General features: G+C 39.6%; 1 protein-coding gene across 1 annotated transcript in view; it reads right to left on the minus strand.

Moving 5' to 3' along the window:
* Window positions 1-7,433: 7,433 nt before the first annotated feature.
* Window positions 7,434-21,511, minus strand: part of LOC122540713 (uncharacterized) — a 68,367-nt gene continuing 54,289 nt past the window's right edge. Inside the window, exon 7 of the mRNA XM_043676832.2 lies at window positions 7,434-10,484. Within this exon, the coding sequence (XP_043532767.1) occupies window positions 9,809-10,484 (676 nt within the window). The 3' untranslated portion in view covers window positions 7,434-9,808. The remainder of the gene's footprint in view (window positions 10,485-21,511) is intronic.

The raw sequence follows: 21,511 nt of genomic DNA on the forward strand, positions 1-21,511 counted from the left end.
AGAATATAATTAAGTAACTGTCTGAGCTATCCCTGAATGGACATTCCTCCAATTTTTAGGCCTGCCTTCACACAGAGACACAAAATCAAAAATTCCATCTGATATTTTAAAAAAAAGCCTTATTTCATTTTTGTCTTCCCCAGATGAAATGTGCCAAATTGTGACATGCAAAATCTCACATGAAAAACAAACATCTTATTCCAAATATTTCTTCACAGATCAATGCTTTCATGCCAGATGTTTGACCAACTTAACCAGAAACTGATTGAGCTTCATGAAGGTTAAGACAAAGAAGAAGGAGGACGAGGACTAGAAAAGATGAAGAATGCAACAGGAGCTGCAGTTGTGGTTGAGTAAGCAACACGTGAAGAGGGGAACCAGAGTCTTCAATGTTGTCAAGAAAAGAATGCCCATATTACAGAGGAGGAGGTGCTGGATATCTTAAAATGCATAAATCCCCAGGACCTGATCAGGTGTACCATAGAACTCTGTGGGAAGCTAGGGAAGTGATTGCGGGGCCCCTTGCGAGATTTTTTGGATCATCGATAGTCACAGGTGAGGTGCCAGAAGACTGGAAGTTAGCTAACATGGTGCCACTATTTAAGAAAACTGGTAAGGAAAAGCCAGGGAACTATAGACCAGCGAGCCTGACATCGGTGTTGGCAAGTTGTTGGAGGGAATCTTGAGGGACAGGATTTCCATGTATTTGGAATTTTCCCACTTCCCCTCCCCTCACCTTATCCTAGTCCCATCCTTTCAACTTGGCACCGCCCTCCTGAACACTTCTACCTGTCCATCTTCCATCCCATCCATTTGCTCCACCCTCCACTCTGACCTATTACTTTCAGCTCCACCTTCATCTACCTATTGCATTCCCAGCTACTTTTCCCCCAGTCTCACTCCCCTCCCATTTATCTCTCAAGCCTCATTCCTGAGAAAGGACTCATGCCTGAAACGTCAATTCTCCTGCTCCTCGGATACTGCCTGACCGACTGTGCTTTTCCAGCATTCCACCCTTTGACTCTGATTAGGGCGAGTCAACATGGCTTTGTGTGTGCAAAATCATGTCTCACTAACTTGACTGAGTTTTTTGAAGAAGTAACAATTAGGGCAAAGCTGTGTAAGCATTCGATAAAATTCCTCAATGTAGACTGGTTAGCAAGGTTAGATCATATGAAATACAGAGAGAACTAGCCATCTGGATACAGAACTGGCTCAAAGATAGAAGACAGAGGGTGGTGGTGGAGGGTTGCATTTCAGACTGGAGGCCTGTGACCAGTGGAATGCCACAAGGATCAGTGCTGGGTCCACTGCTTTTCATCACATATATAAATGATTTGGATGTGAACATGGGAAGTATAGTTAGTAAGTTTGCAAATGACACCAAAATTGGAGGTGTGGTGGACAGCAAAGAAGGTTACCTCAGAGTACATTGGGATCTTGATCAGATGGACCAATGGGGTGACGATGGCAGATGAAATTTCATTCAGATAAATGTGAGGTGCTACATTTTGGAAAGGCAAATAAGGGCAAGACTTCACCAAAACACACACCAAACAATGCCACCGCCCTGTGGCTGACCACTTCAACACCTCTCCCACTCCGCCAAGGACATGCAAGTCTTGGGCCTGCTCCACTGCCAAATCCTAGCCACCTGATGCTTGGAGGAAGAACACCTCATCTTCTGCCTTGGAACCCTCCAACGACATGTTATCAACACCGATTTCACCAGTTTCCTCATCTGTCTTCCACCCACCTCATCCCAGATCCAACCCTCCAATTCGGCACCACCTCTTGAACTGACTTACCTATCCATCTTCCTTCCTACCTATCCGCTCCACTCTCCGCTCCACTCTCTACTCCAACCTATCACCATCAACTCCCATGTGCATCTATCTATCATCTTCTCATCTACCTCCCCCCCAGCCCCACCACTTCTCCTATTTATCTCTCAGCCCCCTCCCTACTCCCCCATATTCCTGATGAAGGGCTCAGGCCTGAAACGTCGATTCTCCTGCTCTTTGGATGCTGCCTGACCTGCTATGCTTTTCCAGCGCCACATTTTTCGACATACACTTTATGGTAGGTTCCTGGTGAGTGTTACTGAACAAAGAGACCTTGGATGCAGATTCATTGTTTCTTGAAAGTGGAGTCTCAGGTAGATAGGATAGTGAAGAAGGCGTTAAGTATGCTTTCCTTTATTGGTCAGAACATTGAGTATAGGAGTTGGGAGGTCATGCTGCAGCTGTACAGGACATTGGTTAGGCCACTTTTGGAATACTGCATGCAATTCTAGTCTTCCTCCTATCAGAAGGACATTGTGAAACTTGAAAGGGTTCAGGAAAGATTTACAAGGATGTGGCAAGGGTTGGAGGGTTTGAGCTATAGGGAAAGGCTGAATAAGCTGGGGCTATTTTTTCCCTGGAGCATTGGAGGCTGAGGGGTGACCTTATAGAGGTTTATAAAATCAGGAGAGATATGAATAAGGTAAATAGACAAGATCTTTTCCCTGGGGAGGGGGAGCTCATAACTAGAGGGCATAGGTTTAGGGTGAGAGGGGAAAGATTTAAAAGGGACCTGAGGGGCAACATTTTCACGCAAAGGGTGTTGTGTGTATGGAATGAGCTGCCAGAGGAAGTGATAGAGGCTGGTACAATTGTAATATTTACAAGGCATTGGGTTGGGTACATGAATAGGAAGGGATTAGAGGGATATGGGCCAAGTGCTGGCAAATGGGACTAGATTAATTTAGGGTATCTGTTCGGCATAGACAAGTTGGACCAAAGGGTCAGTTTCCATGCTATATATCTCTGTGACTCCATGACTCTATGATTCAAGTCAACTAAATTGCAGAAGGTATTGTAGATACCAATGATGCTGCCTTCCAATGAATGAAAGGCAGCATCATAGTTATCTTCACATGACTGGAGAAGCTGTCATCCACATCTCCTCCAGATCGATCTGAAGCTACACGTTTTGGGAGTAAGTACTTCCCTCATAAACGTGGCACTGCTACAATGTTGCACTCCTCAACCTTTCATACTCAGATCTCTCACTTACCATTCAATGGATCTGACCCTTGAGAGTCACCATTGCTTGCAGTTATAGTCTATTCTAGGACCCCAAATACTACTTAACATCAACAAGTTGTACATCGACAAACCCACTTAACTTGGGTCAATGACAGTCCTGATGCTATAGCTTTTGGAGTTCCTCCCTATCTTCAACAGGTTCTATATTACAAGAGGTGCTGGGGTCTGGTGGTGGTGGTGGGGGGGGGGGGGGAGGGGGGGGAGATGGGAAGGAAAGCACCCATTAGCCTGCCTGCCCTTTGTCTGATCAATCCTGCGATGAGGCCAATTAATGGCCAGAAGGATCAGAATCCATCTTCATTGTCATAATATAGTAGGCAGTGAAAGGTAATTAAGGTTGTTATTCAAAACCAAAGTTAATGATAAAGCAGGAAGGAGGATAGCTCTATTTTGCATTCCCTGTGTACACTGGAGAGATTGCACCTGAGACCTAACCTCTATTTGAGTCTATACAACTGGTCTGCAAAGCCAGTCTTCATCCCACTCCAAGAGTACCCATCTCTCTCCATCAGAAAGATTCAGACACTCTATCTCTGATCTGCATGCCTTTTCCTTATGAGCTTCCTTTCCGACAGATCCAGCAGTATGATTACTCTTTGCTGGGGATGCTATGAGCTGCGGGCTGAACAGATTGGCCAAAATCTCTTGAGAGTGTGACTTCCTTTCACTGAGGGACAGATGTCCGACCCTCAGTTTTTTTAAGCTGCTATGTTAAGATGTCACCCTAAAAAGGGCGTCCTTTTTTAGAGTCAATCAGTTTGCAACAGACTTTTCCTCCAGGCTGGGGGAGGGGTGTCATTCCCTCTAAGCTGTGTGGCTGTGTGCTCAGGCGCAAGTGCTCTGACATTTTGTGTTTGATGATTAATGTGCAGACGTCAACTGCAGCTTTAATTTCCAGATCTGGAAGTCGTAAACTATGCACAAACACTGGAGAAAAACTAGTTTGAGGGAATACTGTTGCCAAGAAAGATGCCCTCCCCTCCACTCCCCACCGACCCTCCATTAGATTCAGTTCAAGTTGTCACACAGCAGTAAACTATCCAAAAACCATGTGCAGCCATATTAGCTGATCACAGCACAAACATGTCTACGTCAACATAAAGGTGATCATCCTGCAACATCCACAAACAGCATTTTACAACATAGAATCACTGAGCATACTACGTAAGAACAAAGCATTAAACCTAATAAGCTCGCCAAGCCTGCGACTCAATTTGTTGATAACATTTCATACAATTCCTTTTTTTCCAGCAATCGTGGATTGTATTTGATAGAATTTGCAGATGTGGGACAGGCACTGGGGTAGGGAGAGAGGCTCACGGAATAGTGATAGGGAGGGCAGAGTGATAGAAATTCTGGGGGCAGCAGGAGGTGGCATGATGGTTCAGTGGTTAGTACTGCTCCATCACTGCACCAGAGACCTGGGTTCGATTCCATCCTCAGGCGACTGTCTCTAAGGAGTTTGCACATTCTCCCAGTGTCTGTGTGGGTTACCCCTGGTTGCTCCACTTTCCTCCCACAGTCATGGAAAATGCTGGATTACAAGGATAAGGTGGGGGTTGGGGCTGCGTGGGATGCTCTTCAGAGGGTCATTGTAGACTTGATGTGCCGAATGTACTGTTTCCACACTGTAGGGTTCTATGATTCAATGAGTGGAAACACTAAAATTGGTTGACGAGCCCAAAGACCAATTGTGCTGTTTCAATGCACAACTTAGGACCTCTTCCTGTCAGCACTAGCTCTTTACCAACATTGGTAGGCCTTGTGAAAACTTGTGAATATTAACAGTCTTCTTAGAGGCTCACAGAGGATTCACAGGATTAACAAGCCTAAAAGGCAATGGCCCCATGCCCTAACCAACCTCTTCCCCTTCACCATTAGCTGCCTTACCCCCTCGGTGATGACAGCATTCATTACAGTATCTGCTGGCTGGATGCAAACCTAGCACTGGCCATTGCTCTCGACTTTGGGACTGAACAGCTGCTAACCCGAGTGGTTGGTTGCTCTTAGAGGTTCTCACTTGACCTTGAGATGATGGGAGCCTAGAATGTGGCTCACTAGCTACAGGCTGGGCTTATCCAGCCAGGGTTCCCTCAACAGCGCAACTATCCCTGAGATATCTGGTCCATGTAAGGCCTCTGGCACCTCAATATATACATCCATCCCTATGTAACTGCCCTTTGAAAAATGGAATAGATGTGTAGATCTACTTTTAAACAATATTATAAGGACCATGGTGCTTTTGACTATCCAACAACCTTCACTTGATAGTGATCAGCTGAGGTTGAACAATATCTTATTTATTCTGCCTTCTGTCCATGGCAGTGAGTCAGATGTACTGTCCTTACACCTCATCCTATTTAGTTCATCAACCTCAGACCATGTCTCAAATCAACCTGTGAGCTGCCTTGTCGATATGGCTCAATTCTATCATAGATTGCATACTCCCAAATGAAACCATCTGGGAGAACTCAGTGTAATGCTTTCTACAAGATGTATTTGAATTTTACACATACTCTTGTTGCATGAGCAGAGTGTTTAGATGGCTCATCACTCCACATGGCTTCCTGTCTCAGTTATGTTAAGTTTTGTTTATAGTGTCAGTTTGCACAACTCATCCAACTTAATTGTATCTCGTGAAGTTTGAATCTTGTTTTTTCCATAGCTGACCTGATGAGATTCCTTGCAAATAAATTCAAACTTCAAGCAAAACAAAACTGACTGACTGCAGCGAAGAGGTGTATGTAAGTGGAAGCTTGCAAAAAGAAGATTTGGAGGGAAATGAAAGCCACTGAGACTGTGCTTTTTAATCGATATAAAAATTACTTTATTTCGTACTCAGCACTAATAACATGATGACAAAGCAATCACACTGCTGTAGGTCTGCATATAGTTTAAAACAAAAATTAGATCAGATAAACATGGCATCAATTTTACTTGAAACCATTCAAAGTTCAGCAAAATAGTTTTCATCCGATCTGGCATATCCAAGTTTTAACCTGAGATCATGATAACTAAAAGCTCTGGGCACTCCAAACCAAGCTATTGTGATTAGTGAAATATTCAATCAACTACAGCAATATCAGTCCTCTTCATTTTTTGTCCATAATTGGTTGCTTTATTGTCAAATGAGGGAGAAATATCTGTGAAAGGAGTACTTTCAAAGTCAAGTATCATAAAACTGCCATATTTGTCAGTTAAAGAACTCATTGTGAACCATCCTTCTAATTTCTTGTTTGAAGTAGTGTGAGACTACTCAAAAACTAATAGACAATACAAATACATTCACTAACCAGTTTGCATAAAAGCCTTTGGTTAAAAGGTTCCTAAACACAATCGGTGATTTGCTCAGAATAGCTATTGCGGAGTACAAAAAGTGTAAAATAAATTAGTCCTCATTGTTTCTGTTTAAAAATGTGATTAGAAAACTGAATTAATAAGAATTGCCTTAATTAAGACACATTGTTGTGTTACATTTCAATACTTCACCTCATTTTTGAAATAAACAACATATAAAAGGTCAAAATAATTATCGGAATCATTGTAATCAAAATCTTGTAATCTAAATCTCAGATCCTGACTCAACATCTAATTCTTTGGATAAAAAAAAATATTATTTTGATACTTTCTTACTAACCTTATTTGCTTTAAGAATTTGTCTGAAAATTAAGTACAAAGCTTTCACACAAAATACAAAGACTACCTACCTACTTGACTGCTCTTCATTGATCAGAGTAAAAAAATCACACAACACCAGGTTATAGTCCAACAGGTTTATTTGGAAGTTCAAGCTTTCGGAGCACCGTTCCTTTGTTAGGTAGCTGAAGGAGCAGCACTCCAAAAGTTTGCACTTCCAAAGAAACTTGTTGGACTATAACTTGGTATGGTCTGATTTTTAGTTTTGTCCATCCCAGTCCAACACCGGCACCTCCACTTCATTGATCAGACCAAACCTTCCGCAGACTATTAGAGTCAGTCCAACCTACTCAAACATACATGAAAACAATTAATGATATTCTACCAATGGAATATATATCTTTCCGCAGATATTGCCCGACTTGTTGAGTTCCTTCAGCACCTTCTCTTTTTATTACAGATTTCCAGCATTCACCGAATTTTATTTTCATATATCTCACAGTTACATTTAGGAACACATTGAAGGTCTTTCATGGAATATGTCTTGTACTGGCTGAATTTCTGAAGTTGAAAGAGCAACTAAGTTCTAATTTGTGCAGGATATCAGAATTCCAAAGTAAGAAATAACTTATTTGCTCTCTATTTTCATAGAATCTGAATTAAGTACACAGGAGGGTCCTTTGCTGTTACATGCTTGCCGTCACAACTGAAAAATAAATTTTAATTTTTCATGGTCCAGGCCAAATGTTGTTGTGTGTGAAGCAAGGTTACAAATCAACCAAGATATTGCCGAAATGTGGAACAGATTTAAGCTTGAAATGGACCAAACAGTGCACCCTCATGAAACAAGTAGAAACTCCATCTGCAGTTCAGCCAACAACATCTATTACTTTGGACATATTAAAGTTATTTTATTCCGAAATGAAAATCCCCAATTTAGAATTGGATTGAAAGACTTCATAAGGAAGGATGCAGCCATGATAAATAATGGAAAAATAGGAGTTAGAGTCATAGACATTAGAGATTTAAAGCAAAACTATAAGAACAACATTGAAGAATGCTGTATTGTACAGAATGTCAGAAGGATGTGGAGCATCTTAATATCCTGGCAAACTGTGTCAAAATGCACAAGATTAATTCCCTATAATTTGAACCCTCTAAACTCATAAATCAAATAGTGCCCAGTTGATAAGATTTGAATTGATCTCGGCGCAGTGCAGCCATTTCACACCGATGCAACAACCAAATTTTACAAAATGAAGAGTTTAATAGGTATGCATTTAAAATGAGCAGGTTTAAAATTTAGAAGTGCAAGAGATTTAGTATCAGTTTACATATTTAGTTATGACTTTCTACATTCCTGTGTGGGACTGTGTTTATGTAAATAATTCACCACACCAATCCATTATCACCTTCTATGTATTCCGTATCTCATTACACATATGAAGAGAAACAGATTAAGTTGTTTAGAACACAAGTTAATGTATTTGCAATGCTTATATGATTAGTGAGTGGGAGGGAAGTAAATAAAGGCATCATTTTTTAAAAACTCTATAGAGTTAGAACTCCAATATTAATCTTTCAAAGTGGAATGTTTTCTACCTAGTAATCAACATTTAATAGCACCATACTCACCAAAGATCACATGACTTGGTCTGAGAGCCTTCTAGTTTTATACATAGGGAACTATATTGAGATCGTTACAGCCATCAAATTTGATTTGGCTACAACCGAGGAAACCCTTTTTGTAAGAAAGGATCCAAGGTCTTTTTATTCCCCATTTCACCTTCCAGCATCTGTGTTCCAATCACCTCATCACTTCCAAAGTGATCACCAACAAAGACTTGAATAATATTGACAATAAATTACTCCACAATTTTAAAAAAAGCCATAAACTAATTGAAATGAATGAAAGCACTAAGTTCCTTATTCCTACTACTCTCTGGGCAATGAAACATTGTTCTAGCTCCTTCTGTGCTTTCTTCAGGATTATTTTATACTAACAACATATTCCCCAAAGTGGAAGCACTATCTCCATGCCCACTCTCACAAAACCCTTCATAATTTGAATAACTAGATCATGTTGCAGCCTTCAAAAGGAACGACACCCAAGCTATTAATCTTTTCCAGATAGATGCAGCCTCACATTTCTGGTATCATTCTTGTCAAAGGCATTTTGCATCTTCGCTAGTGATGCATATGTGTCTCACTATATTGAATACTTAAATTATGTTTTAGCTTTACATTTCAGAATATGCTCATCAGCCTACCTTCAGAAAAGTACCTTTGTTGGAAAACAGAGCGAAGTCACCAAAACAATATTTGCCAGTTTAATTGCGCAATGCATATGTGTGTTTAATGTGTCCTCTGGGCAATGCTCAAAGGAACATTCTTCAAGTGTGAGCTTGGGATTATTTAATCACCAGAAGGGTGGAAATAAAACAGACAAACTGCTCCAGTCCCCATTCAAGAGCTCCATACGTGAGGGTAAGCAATCAGCAGCAGGAATTGACTGCTTTTCCACTTATACATATAGGTATTGAGTTTAACCAATGTCAGTACACCTAAGGAGAGGCTGTGAAACAGACCAGAAACCATGTAATTAAAAGCTACCTATATACCTCTATTGGAAGAAGTGCACAGGGTAACTTCTAACCGTTCACCGTGTGTCCTTATTCAAGATTATTTTAATTTACAAATCTTAATTCACAAAAGTCCCTTTCACAAATAAATTCAAACAGGTGATGTACATTCTGACATATTATTTGTGTTCTACTAAAATATAACCCAATGATAAAAAGTAATATTTTTCTCTGTTAATTAACTATCAAGGCTTTGAATATTTAAATAAAAGCAAAATACTGGAAGGCTGGAAATCTGAAATAAAGATGGAATTGTCTGGAGAAAGTCAATGGGCTTGGTAGGATCTGTGAAGAGAGAAATGGAGTTAATGTTTCAAGTCCTGTAGGACTCTTCATCAAAACTGCAGAAGAGTCATATCAGGCTTAAAATTTTAACTGTTTCTCCACAGATGCTACCAGATCTGCTGAGTTTCTGTAATGCTTCCTGTTTTGGGGTATTTATTCTAGGGTACTGCTGCCTCCTTCAGTATCCTGACTTTCTGCTGTGAGTAGACTTTCAATACTTTTTGCATCAGATTCCGCCTCAATAGCCCTTGTGCTCTTCAGACTTTTATCCAGATCTTGAGGATTTTCTATTGTTTCACTCTCTTCAACTTCATAATGAGATATCACTTTATCTGTGACCTGATCACTAGGTCCACCATGGGGATCAAGGTCAATCTCAGTGTCTTCTTCAGCGTCATTGATATCCTTTTCTGCTACAAGTCCAGCCAATTCAGCGTCACAGATGTCAACATTTGCTGCAATATCAAGTGTAGGCTCAAAACTATTTTTCTGATCTAACTCAGTCCCACAGATATCCTCTCTAGCTGCCTCTGTGGTCATTTCTGACTCAGATTTGTTATCTTTGTTTGTGTCAGGTTGTAATTCTGCACTACAGATATCTACATCTGCTATAGAGCATATATTGTCCAGCATGAGATCCAACTCTGTAGCACAGATGTTAATCTGTGGAATGTCAACCCTAGCTGTACTTCCATTGTCTTCCAGCTCGGTGATAAATTCTTCATGGATCACTCCAACAGCCTCTAAATTGGCAGTTTCCTCTTCAGCAAATGTCAATTCTTCTCCTGAGATGTATTCACTTCCATCTCCAAATAAATCATTGTCAGCTCTGAAAAATAAATGAATCTCAATTAGACTAAATCTAGCATCCTAAATTATTCTACACTTATTCTTCTCATCTGGATATGCATTGATTGACTTAATGGAATTGGGCTTCAAAACCAGCCCAGATTATTGACACTGTAGGAAATGGGACCAAGTTGACCTCATTAACTACAAAGGTCTTGACTGGGGCTGTTAGCCTGGGCCAATCAGGAAAGCCTTGGCTGACCAATGTAATCAGGGGATTAGAATCCCCTCAGTTGATTTTGACTCTGAGCTGAAAAAAAAAATCAGGAGCTTGAGAATCTCCTCAAAAAAACAACATATAACTAGGAGATTAGTACCTTCTTAGTTGAGGATTGACTCTGAGCTGGATTGCTACAACCAGTGACTGTGCTCTGGTAAATAAACGGTGACAGGATCTGGCCTCTGTGCAGTTATTTCACACAATAAAAATTATCTTTGTTTGTTATTGTTAGGGATTTCTTGTGAAATTGAACTGGCTTGCCAAAGTACTCTGAATTGGCAACCTTACTCAAGGCATTGTTGTGAAATTACAAATGCCACATTTTAACATGAGCTTGTGCAGCACAACTGAGATAAGAGCAGAAAAGTTTTAACTGGATTCAGTCATGCCGCATTCGACGTTAGGGTGTTTGAAACATCCTAAACACAAATGTGTTCCTTTTCCTGGTATAAGCATTCTTCAATTTAATGAACACAAAATTCATTAAAGAAAGGGTAAGTGATTAAAATAACATAATAATCATGAGCAAGTGATTAAAAAAATTAATAAGCATAAAGAGTGAGCCTATAATGATTAATTCAACTCCACATCACAAGATATTGACCCGGAAGAGAATGTCAGGAAGGAAATTCATGCAAATGGCTGAAGAACAACATGACTGGAAGCTCATTATGTTTTATTATACAGGGAGAAAGCTCAAAAAGATCAAAGAGGGGTGGGTTGGTGAGGGGGAACAATATTTTTCTCAATTACAGGTATTTTGATTTCCAAAAACAAAATCAGAGTTTAATTCAAATGCTCAAATTATGGAACTTGATTTTACATTGAAACTGTTAAAGTTGAACAATTTCAGTTGAACTTCTGAATACATAAAGCCCAGAAATGATAGATAGTTCTTTATGTGTTGCATTTCATTTCAACAACCATGGTGTGACACCAAATGGGAACCTTATATTTGTATACAATATCAGAAATCAAAAACATATTAATCATCATACAAATAATAACAACTGCAGTGATAATTTCACTGTTAAACCAAAGTTTTTGCATATATAAAAATAATAATCATGAAGCATAATAGCAATAGCCTGGGCAAAGGAGGGGAATCTACTCTCACTAACTAAAAGAAGAATTTGATAGGTACTTTAAACATGAAATAAATGCAAAACTACAAATTGGGTGCCATAAATCTGAAGAGAAGGAGTGAGATTGTTTCTTTCAAGGATCTGCCTTGGTCTGCTTAACTCCAATGTTGAGTTCGGACATAACACAATTGAATATGCAAGTCAGTGTAGTATCAACACTATATTTGCAGTAAAATTGCTGCTATATTTAGAAACCTTCACCTCTAGCAAACCTTTTTATAAAACACTGTGTTTGTATTTACATTCAGGTGCACACTTTAGATAAACTTGAACTTCAAAAACATACAAGTTCCATAACACATGAGTAAAATATAACTATCATCTAAATTATGTTAATTATTTGGTATCTTTATGGTCTTAATTCATCTAGCACCTTTATTTTATTTTTTCGAGGTGAGCATCACTGGTAAGACCAGCAGTTGTTATGCATCCCTAATTGGCCTTGATACAGTCATTTTCTTGAAACACTGCAATCTATCTAATATTGATAGAGCTATAATTTTATTAGGAAGGACTTCCAGGTTTTTGGTCCAGCAATGGGAAAGGCATAGCAACATAACTCCTGACATGCTCCTGCCCCACCAAATTCATCTCTCCCTATCTCGACTCCATTCTCTCAACCTTGGTTCAAGCACTTCCCATCTATAGCCACGACACCAGCCATGCTTTCTATCTCTTCAGTGACTTCCAGTCCCCTGGCCCGCAGCGCTTTATCTTTACTATGGACATGCAGTCCTTATATACATCCACACCCCACAAGGATTGCCTGCAGTCCCTCAGCTTCTTCCACTCCAACAGACCCATCCAGGCCCCCTCCACCAATACACTTCTCCACCTTGCTAAACTGGCCCTCACTCTTAAGAACTTTTCCTTTAACTCCTCCCATTTCCTCCCAGTCCAAAGGCCATGGGCAATTGGATGGGGCCCAGCTACATCTGCCTCTTTGTCGGTTATGCCGAACAGTCCCTCATCAGTATTTACACAGGCACCGTGCCCCAACTCTTCTGCCATTACATCAATGACTGCATCAGCGCAGCATCCGGCCCCCAAAATGAACTGGAGCAGTTCATCGACTTCGCCCACAACATTCACCCCACCTTCAAATTCACTTGGTCCATCTCTGACACCTCCATCCCCTTTCTTCGCCTCTCCATTTCCACCTCCAGTGACAGTCTCCAGACAGATGTTTACTATAAACCCACAGACTTTCACAACTACCTGGTCTACACCTCCTCCCACCCGGTATCCTACAATAACTCCATCCCATTCTCCCAATTCCTCCACCTCTGCCGCATCTGTTCAGATGAGGAGACATTCCATGCCCAAGCATCCCAGATGTCGACCTATTTCGAACAAAATGCTTATCCCCCCTCTGTCATGATAGCCCTCCACTGCACCACCTCCATTCCCTATTCAACTGCTCTAAACCCACCCTCAACATGCAATAAAGACAGAGTCCCTCTTGTCCTCACCTAGTACCCCACCTGTCTCCACATCCATCGCATCATCCTTAAACACTTCCCCCAACTCCAACTAGATCATACCACCAAGAACATCTTCTCCTCCTCACCCCTCTCTGCCTTTCACAGGGACCACTCCTTGGACAGACCAAACAAACACTTAGGGAATGGTTCGCCAAGCATTTCGTGGGGCCAACCGGATTTCCCAGTCACCGCCCATTTTAATTCCCTCAACACTCTCTTTCCAACATGACCATCCTTGGCCTCCTCTATTGTAGTAATGAACCACACTGCAAATTGGAGGAACAACACCTCATCTTCTGTCTGGGCAGCCTGCAGCCCGGAGGACTCAATATTGAGTTCTTCAATTTCAATTAACTTGCCTTCCCATCTCCCCTCTCCCTTCCCAGCCCCTTCCACTCCCTTCCATTCCTCCTAGTCACCTACAGGATTCATTCTTCCCATTAAACAACCAGGTCGTACCATCTACCTGTCTTCACCTAACCCCACTTCAACACCCTGCCCCGCCACCCCTTTATCTGTAGCTCCCCTTATAACCACCCCCAGTCCTGAAGAAATGTTACACCCAAAACATTGACATCTCCACCTTCAGATGCTGCCTGGCTTGCTGTGTTCTCCCAGCCTCATGCTTGTCTATCTTGGATTCCAGCATCTGCAGTTTTTTTTATCTCTAACCAAAAAAGTCTTGTCAATTTGCCTCATAACCTCTCTTTATTTGATTAATTCTTAGGCTGTGTGTGTCACTGTTGCGCATAGAGCAGTTAAGAGTCAACCACCTTAATGTAAGTCTAGAGTCACATGTAGGGCCAGACCACATTAAGACGGCAGATTTCCTTCCCTAAGGAACAATAGTGAACCAATTGAGAGTGGAAACATGATTACTGTTAGTCTTTTTGTATGTCCAGAGTTTTACTGAATTTAAATAACACCCTACCTGCTATGATTGGATTCAAAACAACCTCAGCACATTAGTGTGGAGTTCTGGAATTACTAGCTCAGTGACATTACCACTACACTACCATCTCCCCTTGGTATATTTTGTATAAGTTACTACTGACTGTGTGTACCAAGGAGTGTACGCTTAACATAATGGATGGGGGGGCAGCAGGTTTAGTCAAGCAAAGGGGCTGCTTTGTCCTGGATGGTAGGGAGCTTCTTAAGTGATAGGCTGCACCCATCCAGGCAAGTGAAAAATACCGTATCTCTCTTTTGATTTGTGCCTAATTGATGGTGGAAAAGCATTAAGGAATTGGGTGTGAGATATTTGCCACAGAATTCCCAATCTCTGACCTGCTTTTGCTGCCACAATATATAATAGTCCGGTCCAGTTAAGTTTCTACTTAATGGTAAACCCAGTTTGTTACCAGAGGTTATTTCAGTGAGATTATCCCATTGAATGTCCAAGGAAGGTGATTAGATTTGATGTTGTTTGAGATGGTCATTGCTTGGCACATGTGAAGCATGAATATTTCTTGTCACTTTTCTGTGCAAGCCTAAATGTGGAATATATCTCTACCACAGAGAGCTGTTGAGGCCAAACATTGAGTGCTTTCAAGGAGTGAGATATAGCTCCTGGGGCTAAAGGGATCAAAGGGTTTGGGTGGGTGAGTGAGAACAGGATCCTGAGTAAGATGATCAATTACAATCATATTGAACAGTGAAGCAGGCTCAAAGGGCTGAATGGCCAACTTTTGTTCTTCATTTATATGGTACAATGTCTGGCTCTTTCTACATATAGGCATGGAATGCCTCAATTTCTGAGGAGTTATTGGTGGTATTGAAACCTGTGCACTCATCAGTGAACATCCTAAATTCTGGCATCATGATGGACGGGTATTCATTGGAGAAGCAGTTGAAGCTTAGGACACTATCCTGAACTCATGCAGCAATTTCTTGGCACTGAGATGATCAGACTTGAACAGCCACAACCTCCTCCCTTTGTGCTGGTGTGACTTCAATCAGTTAAGAGCTTCCCCTGATTCCCATTGATTAAAAATGTTACCAGGATCCCTTAATACCACACTCAATTAAATTATGTCTTGATACCAAAGATTAAAGTCATTCCAAGTTCACTACTTGAATTCAGTTCTTTTATCTTTGTTTGAACCAGATATCTGGTCAGGGGTCCTTGGCAAAACACAAACTCTGCATCAGTGTGCAAAAATACAAAGAACAAAGAAAATTACAGCACAGGAATAGGCCCTTTGGCCCTCCAAGCCTGTGCTGATCTAGATCCTCTATCTAAACCTGTCACCTATATCCCTCTGCTCCCTGCCCATTAATGTATCTATCTAGATGCATCTTAAATTACGCTATCATGTCCACCTCTACCACCTCCACTGGCAATGTATTCCAGGCACCCACCACCCTCTGTGTAAAGAACTTTCCATTCATATCTCCCTTAAACATTTCCCTCTCACCTTGAACTCATGACCCCTCGTAATTGAGTCCCCCATGGGATAAAGCTTCTTGCTATCCACCCTGTCTATTCCTCTCATGATTTTGTAGACCACAGAGGGTCCCCTATAATCTCAGTCTTTCTAATGAAAATAATCCTAATCTATTCAACCTCTCTTCATAGCTAGCGACTTCCGTACCAGGCAACTTCCTAGTGAACCTCCTCCGCACCCTCTCCATAGTATCCACATCCTTTTGGTAATGTGGCGACCAAAACTGTACGCAGTATTCCAAATGTGGCCAAACGACTATAATATGACCTGTCAACTCTTGTCAATACTCTTGTCAATACTCTGTCCATTGAAGGAAAGCATGCTGTATGCCTTCTTGACCACTCTATTGACTGCGTTGCCACCCTCAGGGTACAATGGACCTGAACACCCAGTTCACTCTGTATATCAATTTTCCCCAGCACTTTTCCATTTACTGTATAATTCGCTCTTGAATTGTATCTTCCAAAATACATCATCTCGCATTTGCCTGGATTGAACTCCATCTGCCCAACGCTCCAATCTATCTATCTTCTGCTGTATTCTCTGACAGTCCCCTTCACTATTTGCTACTCCACCCATCTTAATGTCATCTGCAAACTTGCTAATCAGACCTTCTATACCTTCTTCCAGATCATTTACGTATATCACAAACAACAATGGTCCCAGCATGGCAGAGTTCCTTCCTTAAAGGACATTATTGAACCAACGAGCTTAACATCAATCTGATAGTTTTACAGTCACCATAACTAGTTTTTTAAAACTAGCTTTTAATTACAGACTTATTAACGAATTGAATTTAAATTCCACCCCAGCTGAATGGTGCAATTTAAACATATGCTCAGAGAGCATTAGCATGTGTCTCTAACATTAACACTAGACCACTGTAAATCTATATGCATCTATGCAAGAAAAAGCAAATGTTCAATTTGTACAAAAGTTTGCAGTAAGCCGCTATCACACTTTTTTAGTGAAACAGATGCATGTGAGAACTGAAGATCAGAGTTGAATTTTAAAAGAGAAAACAGGGGATAGCATGTCAGTTTCCCAGTATATGTTCTATCCAATATTTAGAAGAACCGGACCATCATACATATGCATGGCAAAAGTTATGTTACGTGGAAATAGAAACTTAGCTTCAAGCCTACATCTTATTGTTCTATAACTAGATGGACAACAATATTAAATTTCAAAAATGTTTCACTATTCTTCACATATTATTATCAGCAGCACAGCCTTACCTATCCAATTTTAAGCTTCAGGTAATAGTGGAATGGAGAGCATTTCTTTTTTCTGTCCTAGTGCCTGAGTAGAAGTCTCCTCAATCCCTGCTTTATTTAAACATCCTAAATGGACTGTTCATATGCACTTGTTTCTCAAACTATGTCTTCAATTACTTCGCTGTTGAAAGTAGCAGTTCCATTCTCTGTCCCTTCTCTATAAAGAACAGGCTAGAAGTAATCAACTCGCACTGAATCGCACAGGTTTCCAGTTTCTTGCTGACCTTGGTGAGAAGTTTAGACTGCAGCATTATGTGATACACAAATCAGCAAAGAGAATACTCTCCATTAGCAAATATTTTCAAGTTATTAATCATACTTACAAATCCACTATGTTTTGTATATTTTGCCTGGATGGTATTGAGGATCACAGAAATAGCCCTAAAGAGTTAATACTTGATTTCAAATTACACCTCTGACTAGTAAGGAGCCAAATTTTAAGTTGAAGTAAAAAACATAACAGGCATTGTGTTTTAAAATTGCTGTCAAAATCAGATTTCCAAAATATATTTCTGTCACAGACCTTGGAGCAATAAGATGTCCATACACTGGTGATAAGGCCCATCAAAACAATGGTTACTAATAAGGTTTAAAAAATAATTTACTTTACTTAAGACTCCGCCACATAACGTTTCAAAAAAGGTAGTGTAATAACAGCAATAGGATGGGTAGAGAGTATCTATATCTTAAATTCTCAACAGAAAAGGCTTTACTGCATTGTTTATCATCCCTTAATACTTTTAAAAACAATATTCTTTAAATAATGAAGACAATATACTTAGAGTCCATAAAAATGTCAGTAGCATTAAATTTTGAGGCCATGCGTATTTATCATATGACTGATGATCCTGAATTAGCATAAATAAGGTTTTTTAGTACAGAAAGAAAGAAACTCAAATCAAAAGAGCTGCGAAGGATGGAAAATTACTGTTATGCAAAAGGACTTCATATGTACCTAATGTCATGGTCTGTGATGTAATCATATTCTGTCACCCTGAAGATATAATTTTAATAAATTATTTGGAATAAAAAGTATGGACATTTGAAGAAGGCAGTGAAATAATTTGGATTGCACCAGCAGCTTATATCAGCTATTAACATGTTGGGGGGCTTGGTGGTAAGAGGATCAGGTAATGCAGGGGGTTATAGAGCTGTTAAGTCCTGCAGGCACAGTTGTGCTACCAAATATTAATCATTCTCTACTCTCCAGCAGCCATGCAATCTCTTAGAAGAAGCAAGAAAAATAGTTTTAAAAATAAAACTATTTTAAAGGGGAAAATAATCAATATTAAAAATCTCTCCTATTCCCTTAGGTGATAAAGTAGTCCAAGCAATCACATTGACCATTTTTATATTAATTAGTATTTCACTTACCTTTTTATAAGAAGTCATTCTGTCTCAGCCAAGAAACAGTCCAAATCTCCTTTGAACACTTGCAGGATGTCAGAATTCACTATATCAACCAGCAACTATATTTAAAGGTCTATTATTTGCTAGGAAAAGAAGAACTACCTAACATCCAACTTCAGCAAAATGGAATTTAGCTTGACAAGTCCTGATATCCCATAATCTATTAAATTTAAATCATCCATTAATAACAACACAAACTTGTCCTTAAGTTATTTTGTTTAATACTATCAAATTATCATGAAGTTTATACATCCCGTGAAAATATCCAGCTTTTAAACTTCTCTTGAGCAACTAAGGTAACTTCAGCTGCAAATCAATCTTGTGGCTTTCCACTGAATGATTTCTATAGGTTTCATATCACCCTCCAAATGGGTGAACCAAAATTAGATTCAAGACTAAATGTGACCTACTTGAGGTAACACGGGCAAAACTGTAAATTTTGTTTTATGCTAAGTAGTCTTTTTAATACAAACTAATGCCGTATTTGCTTCAGCCACTGCACAGCTCAGCTATTAGTCATCTTAGAAAGAATGTTAAAATGGTTCTAACAGAAATTTGTGAGCAATTACTGTTCTGAAGGTTAATAAAGTGCCCACATAATGAATCGAATTTATTTCTGTTTAAGTTAATAAACAATACTTTAAAGCATAAATTTACAAATATCCTGGGCACCGGGTATTAGCAAACCTATGCACCCGACTACAGTTTTTCTGCATTTGGCTATTGCTGAAAAAAGAGCTATGCTGTAGAAATCTTTTGTCTTCCACTTTTCAGGAAAGACTAGCAAGAATACCAAATACAAAATAGCAATACCTCTACCAATCAGAGTTTGTGCACCAATCAATCAAAGCCATTTTTCACGCAGTGTGAATTGTTGCTCCCTGAGAAATCTGATATTCTTATGATTCAGTCCTGGTGAGTACAAATGAATGGCTTGTTTCTATTGTCAGTGATACTCATGCTCTGCATGACCAGCAAATATAAAGGCAAGTGTGATCCTATCAGCTGTTTATCTTCCTAGGATTGCATACTTTGAGGAAAATGATGTGTAACCTTTAAGAAGTTTATGAGCTTGCCTTTGTGAGTCTCTAAATGAAGGAACCAAATTAACAAAGTTTCTTATTCAACTGATGATGGGCATTGGCTGCACTTTAAAATTACTTCATTAGCAGTTAAGTGCTATAGGATTTCCTGAGCTTGCAAAAACCTCTATTTGAAAGCAAGTCTTTCTCTTACCCTGTGGAATACTGTGGAAAAATTATTAAGCTTTCTAATTCATGTAAGACACATTTGAAATTGTAACATTGATCGTTAATACAATCTTAACTGCATTGCATTCAGTTTCAATTCCTAGTTGACTAATTTGGGGATGTGATGCTAGTTAAGACCCATTTGCACCTATATTTATTATTAGAATGCTAGCAAGTATTATTGAAGAAAACTATTACCCTTATCATACTTAATTTATGTTTTACAGAAGGGCTCTTGTCTGAAACATCGATTCTCCTGCTCCTCGGATGCTGTGTTTTACCAGCACCCCACTCTCGAATATGAATATTTTTAAAACAAAGCAAAATAGATTTTGGTTCTGTGCCACGACCTTTTTTCTCCTTTACTCTATAACAATTGCTTTAAAAGCATAAATTCAACAAAATGCTTTGTAACATTTTAACATGATAAAGCAATATGAATGCAGGAATCATTACTGCCTATTGAATTTTCATGGCATTGCTTCTAGGAAGTCTTGATTCAGTTCTTTAAATGGAGGTGGATGAGTGTAACACAATTATCGTTAAGTATAAGGACCTCCAAAAAGTATTTGATACAGAATCAAATAACAAGCCTTTTTTGTAAAATTTAACCAGATGGCATTAAATCGGTAATAGCAGCATGGATATGAAAGTTGCTCAGCAACAGAAAGTACTGGGTGGTGATGAGCAGTTATAATTCAGGCAAAAAACAAATATGCATCTTGTCCCTCAGGAATCTGTGTTGAGACTACTGGCTATTGCTGTATGGATTAATTGCCCTGGAACTGGGCAGACAGGACATAATTGCAGATTACACAAAACTGGGAATGTAATGATCAATGAGAAGAACAGTAACAGCTTTCAGGCAAACACAGTATCAACTTCTAAAATGGGCAAGCACCTTGATAGCTGAAAGTTAACACTGAGTGATTCATTTTGGTGGGCTAAATGGAAAAAGACACTACAAACGAGACATCAGAATTTTAAAATAGTAGGAATGACAGCATATGAAGTTGGCAAGACAAGTTAAAAGCACTCCTGATGAAGGGCTTGTACCTGAAACGTCGATTCTCCTGCTTGTCAGATGCTGCCTGACCTGCTGTGCTTTTCCAGTACCACTCTCTCAACACAAGTTAAAAGTTTGTTAATTATCCAGAGTTCCTGAACTGATAAATGGAGGGTCAAAGAGTACAAAAACAAGGGAATAATTCTAAAGTTTTATCAAATGATGATTTGGGCCCAGCTAGGGTATTTTGACTAATTTCAGACACAAACATTTAAAAAGTTGTTGACACCTTGGAAAGGTGCAGAGAAGTATTACCATAATAGTACCATGGATTTAAAAAAACAGTTAAGTGTAGAGACTGGGAAACCTGGATTGCTCTTCTTGATACAGAAATACTTTTGGGAAGATTTGATGGAGATGCTCAAAATCTTGAAAAAACTTGATGTTGTGATCTAGCAAACACTGCCTAAAAGAGCAGATTCAATAATAACTTCAAAAAGAAATTGTACAAATACATGAAACAGAAATATTTTCTCAGGTTGGGAAAAGGGCAGACCAGTGCAGCTACCTAGATAGTTGTTTCAAAGAACTCACATTGGCACCATGTGATAATTGGCCTCTTTCTGTGCATGTCATTCTATGAGATCAAGATAAAGTACATTCTTTAGGTGGTGCATGTTTAGAAACAAAGGGCTAATTAGCAATGAATATGTTTGGCTTCACTCAGTAATAGACTGTTTGTTACATACAAATCTGGACATGCAGCTC

Source organism: Chiloscyllium plagiosum, unplaced genomic scaffold, assembly GCF_037043375.1.
Source record: "Chiloscyllium plagiosum isolate Xiang-an unplaced genomic scaffold, Cpla_swu_hap1 HiC_scaffold_29, whole genome shotgun sequence".
Classification (NCBI taxonomy): Eukaryota; Metazoa; Chordata; class Chondrichthyes; order Orectolobiformes; family Hemiscylliidae; genus Chiloscyllium; species Chiloscyllium plagiosum.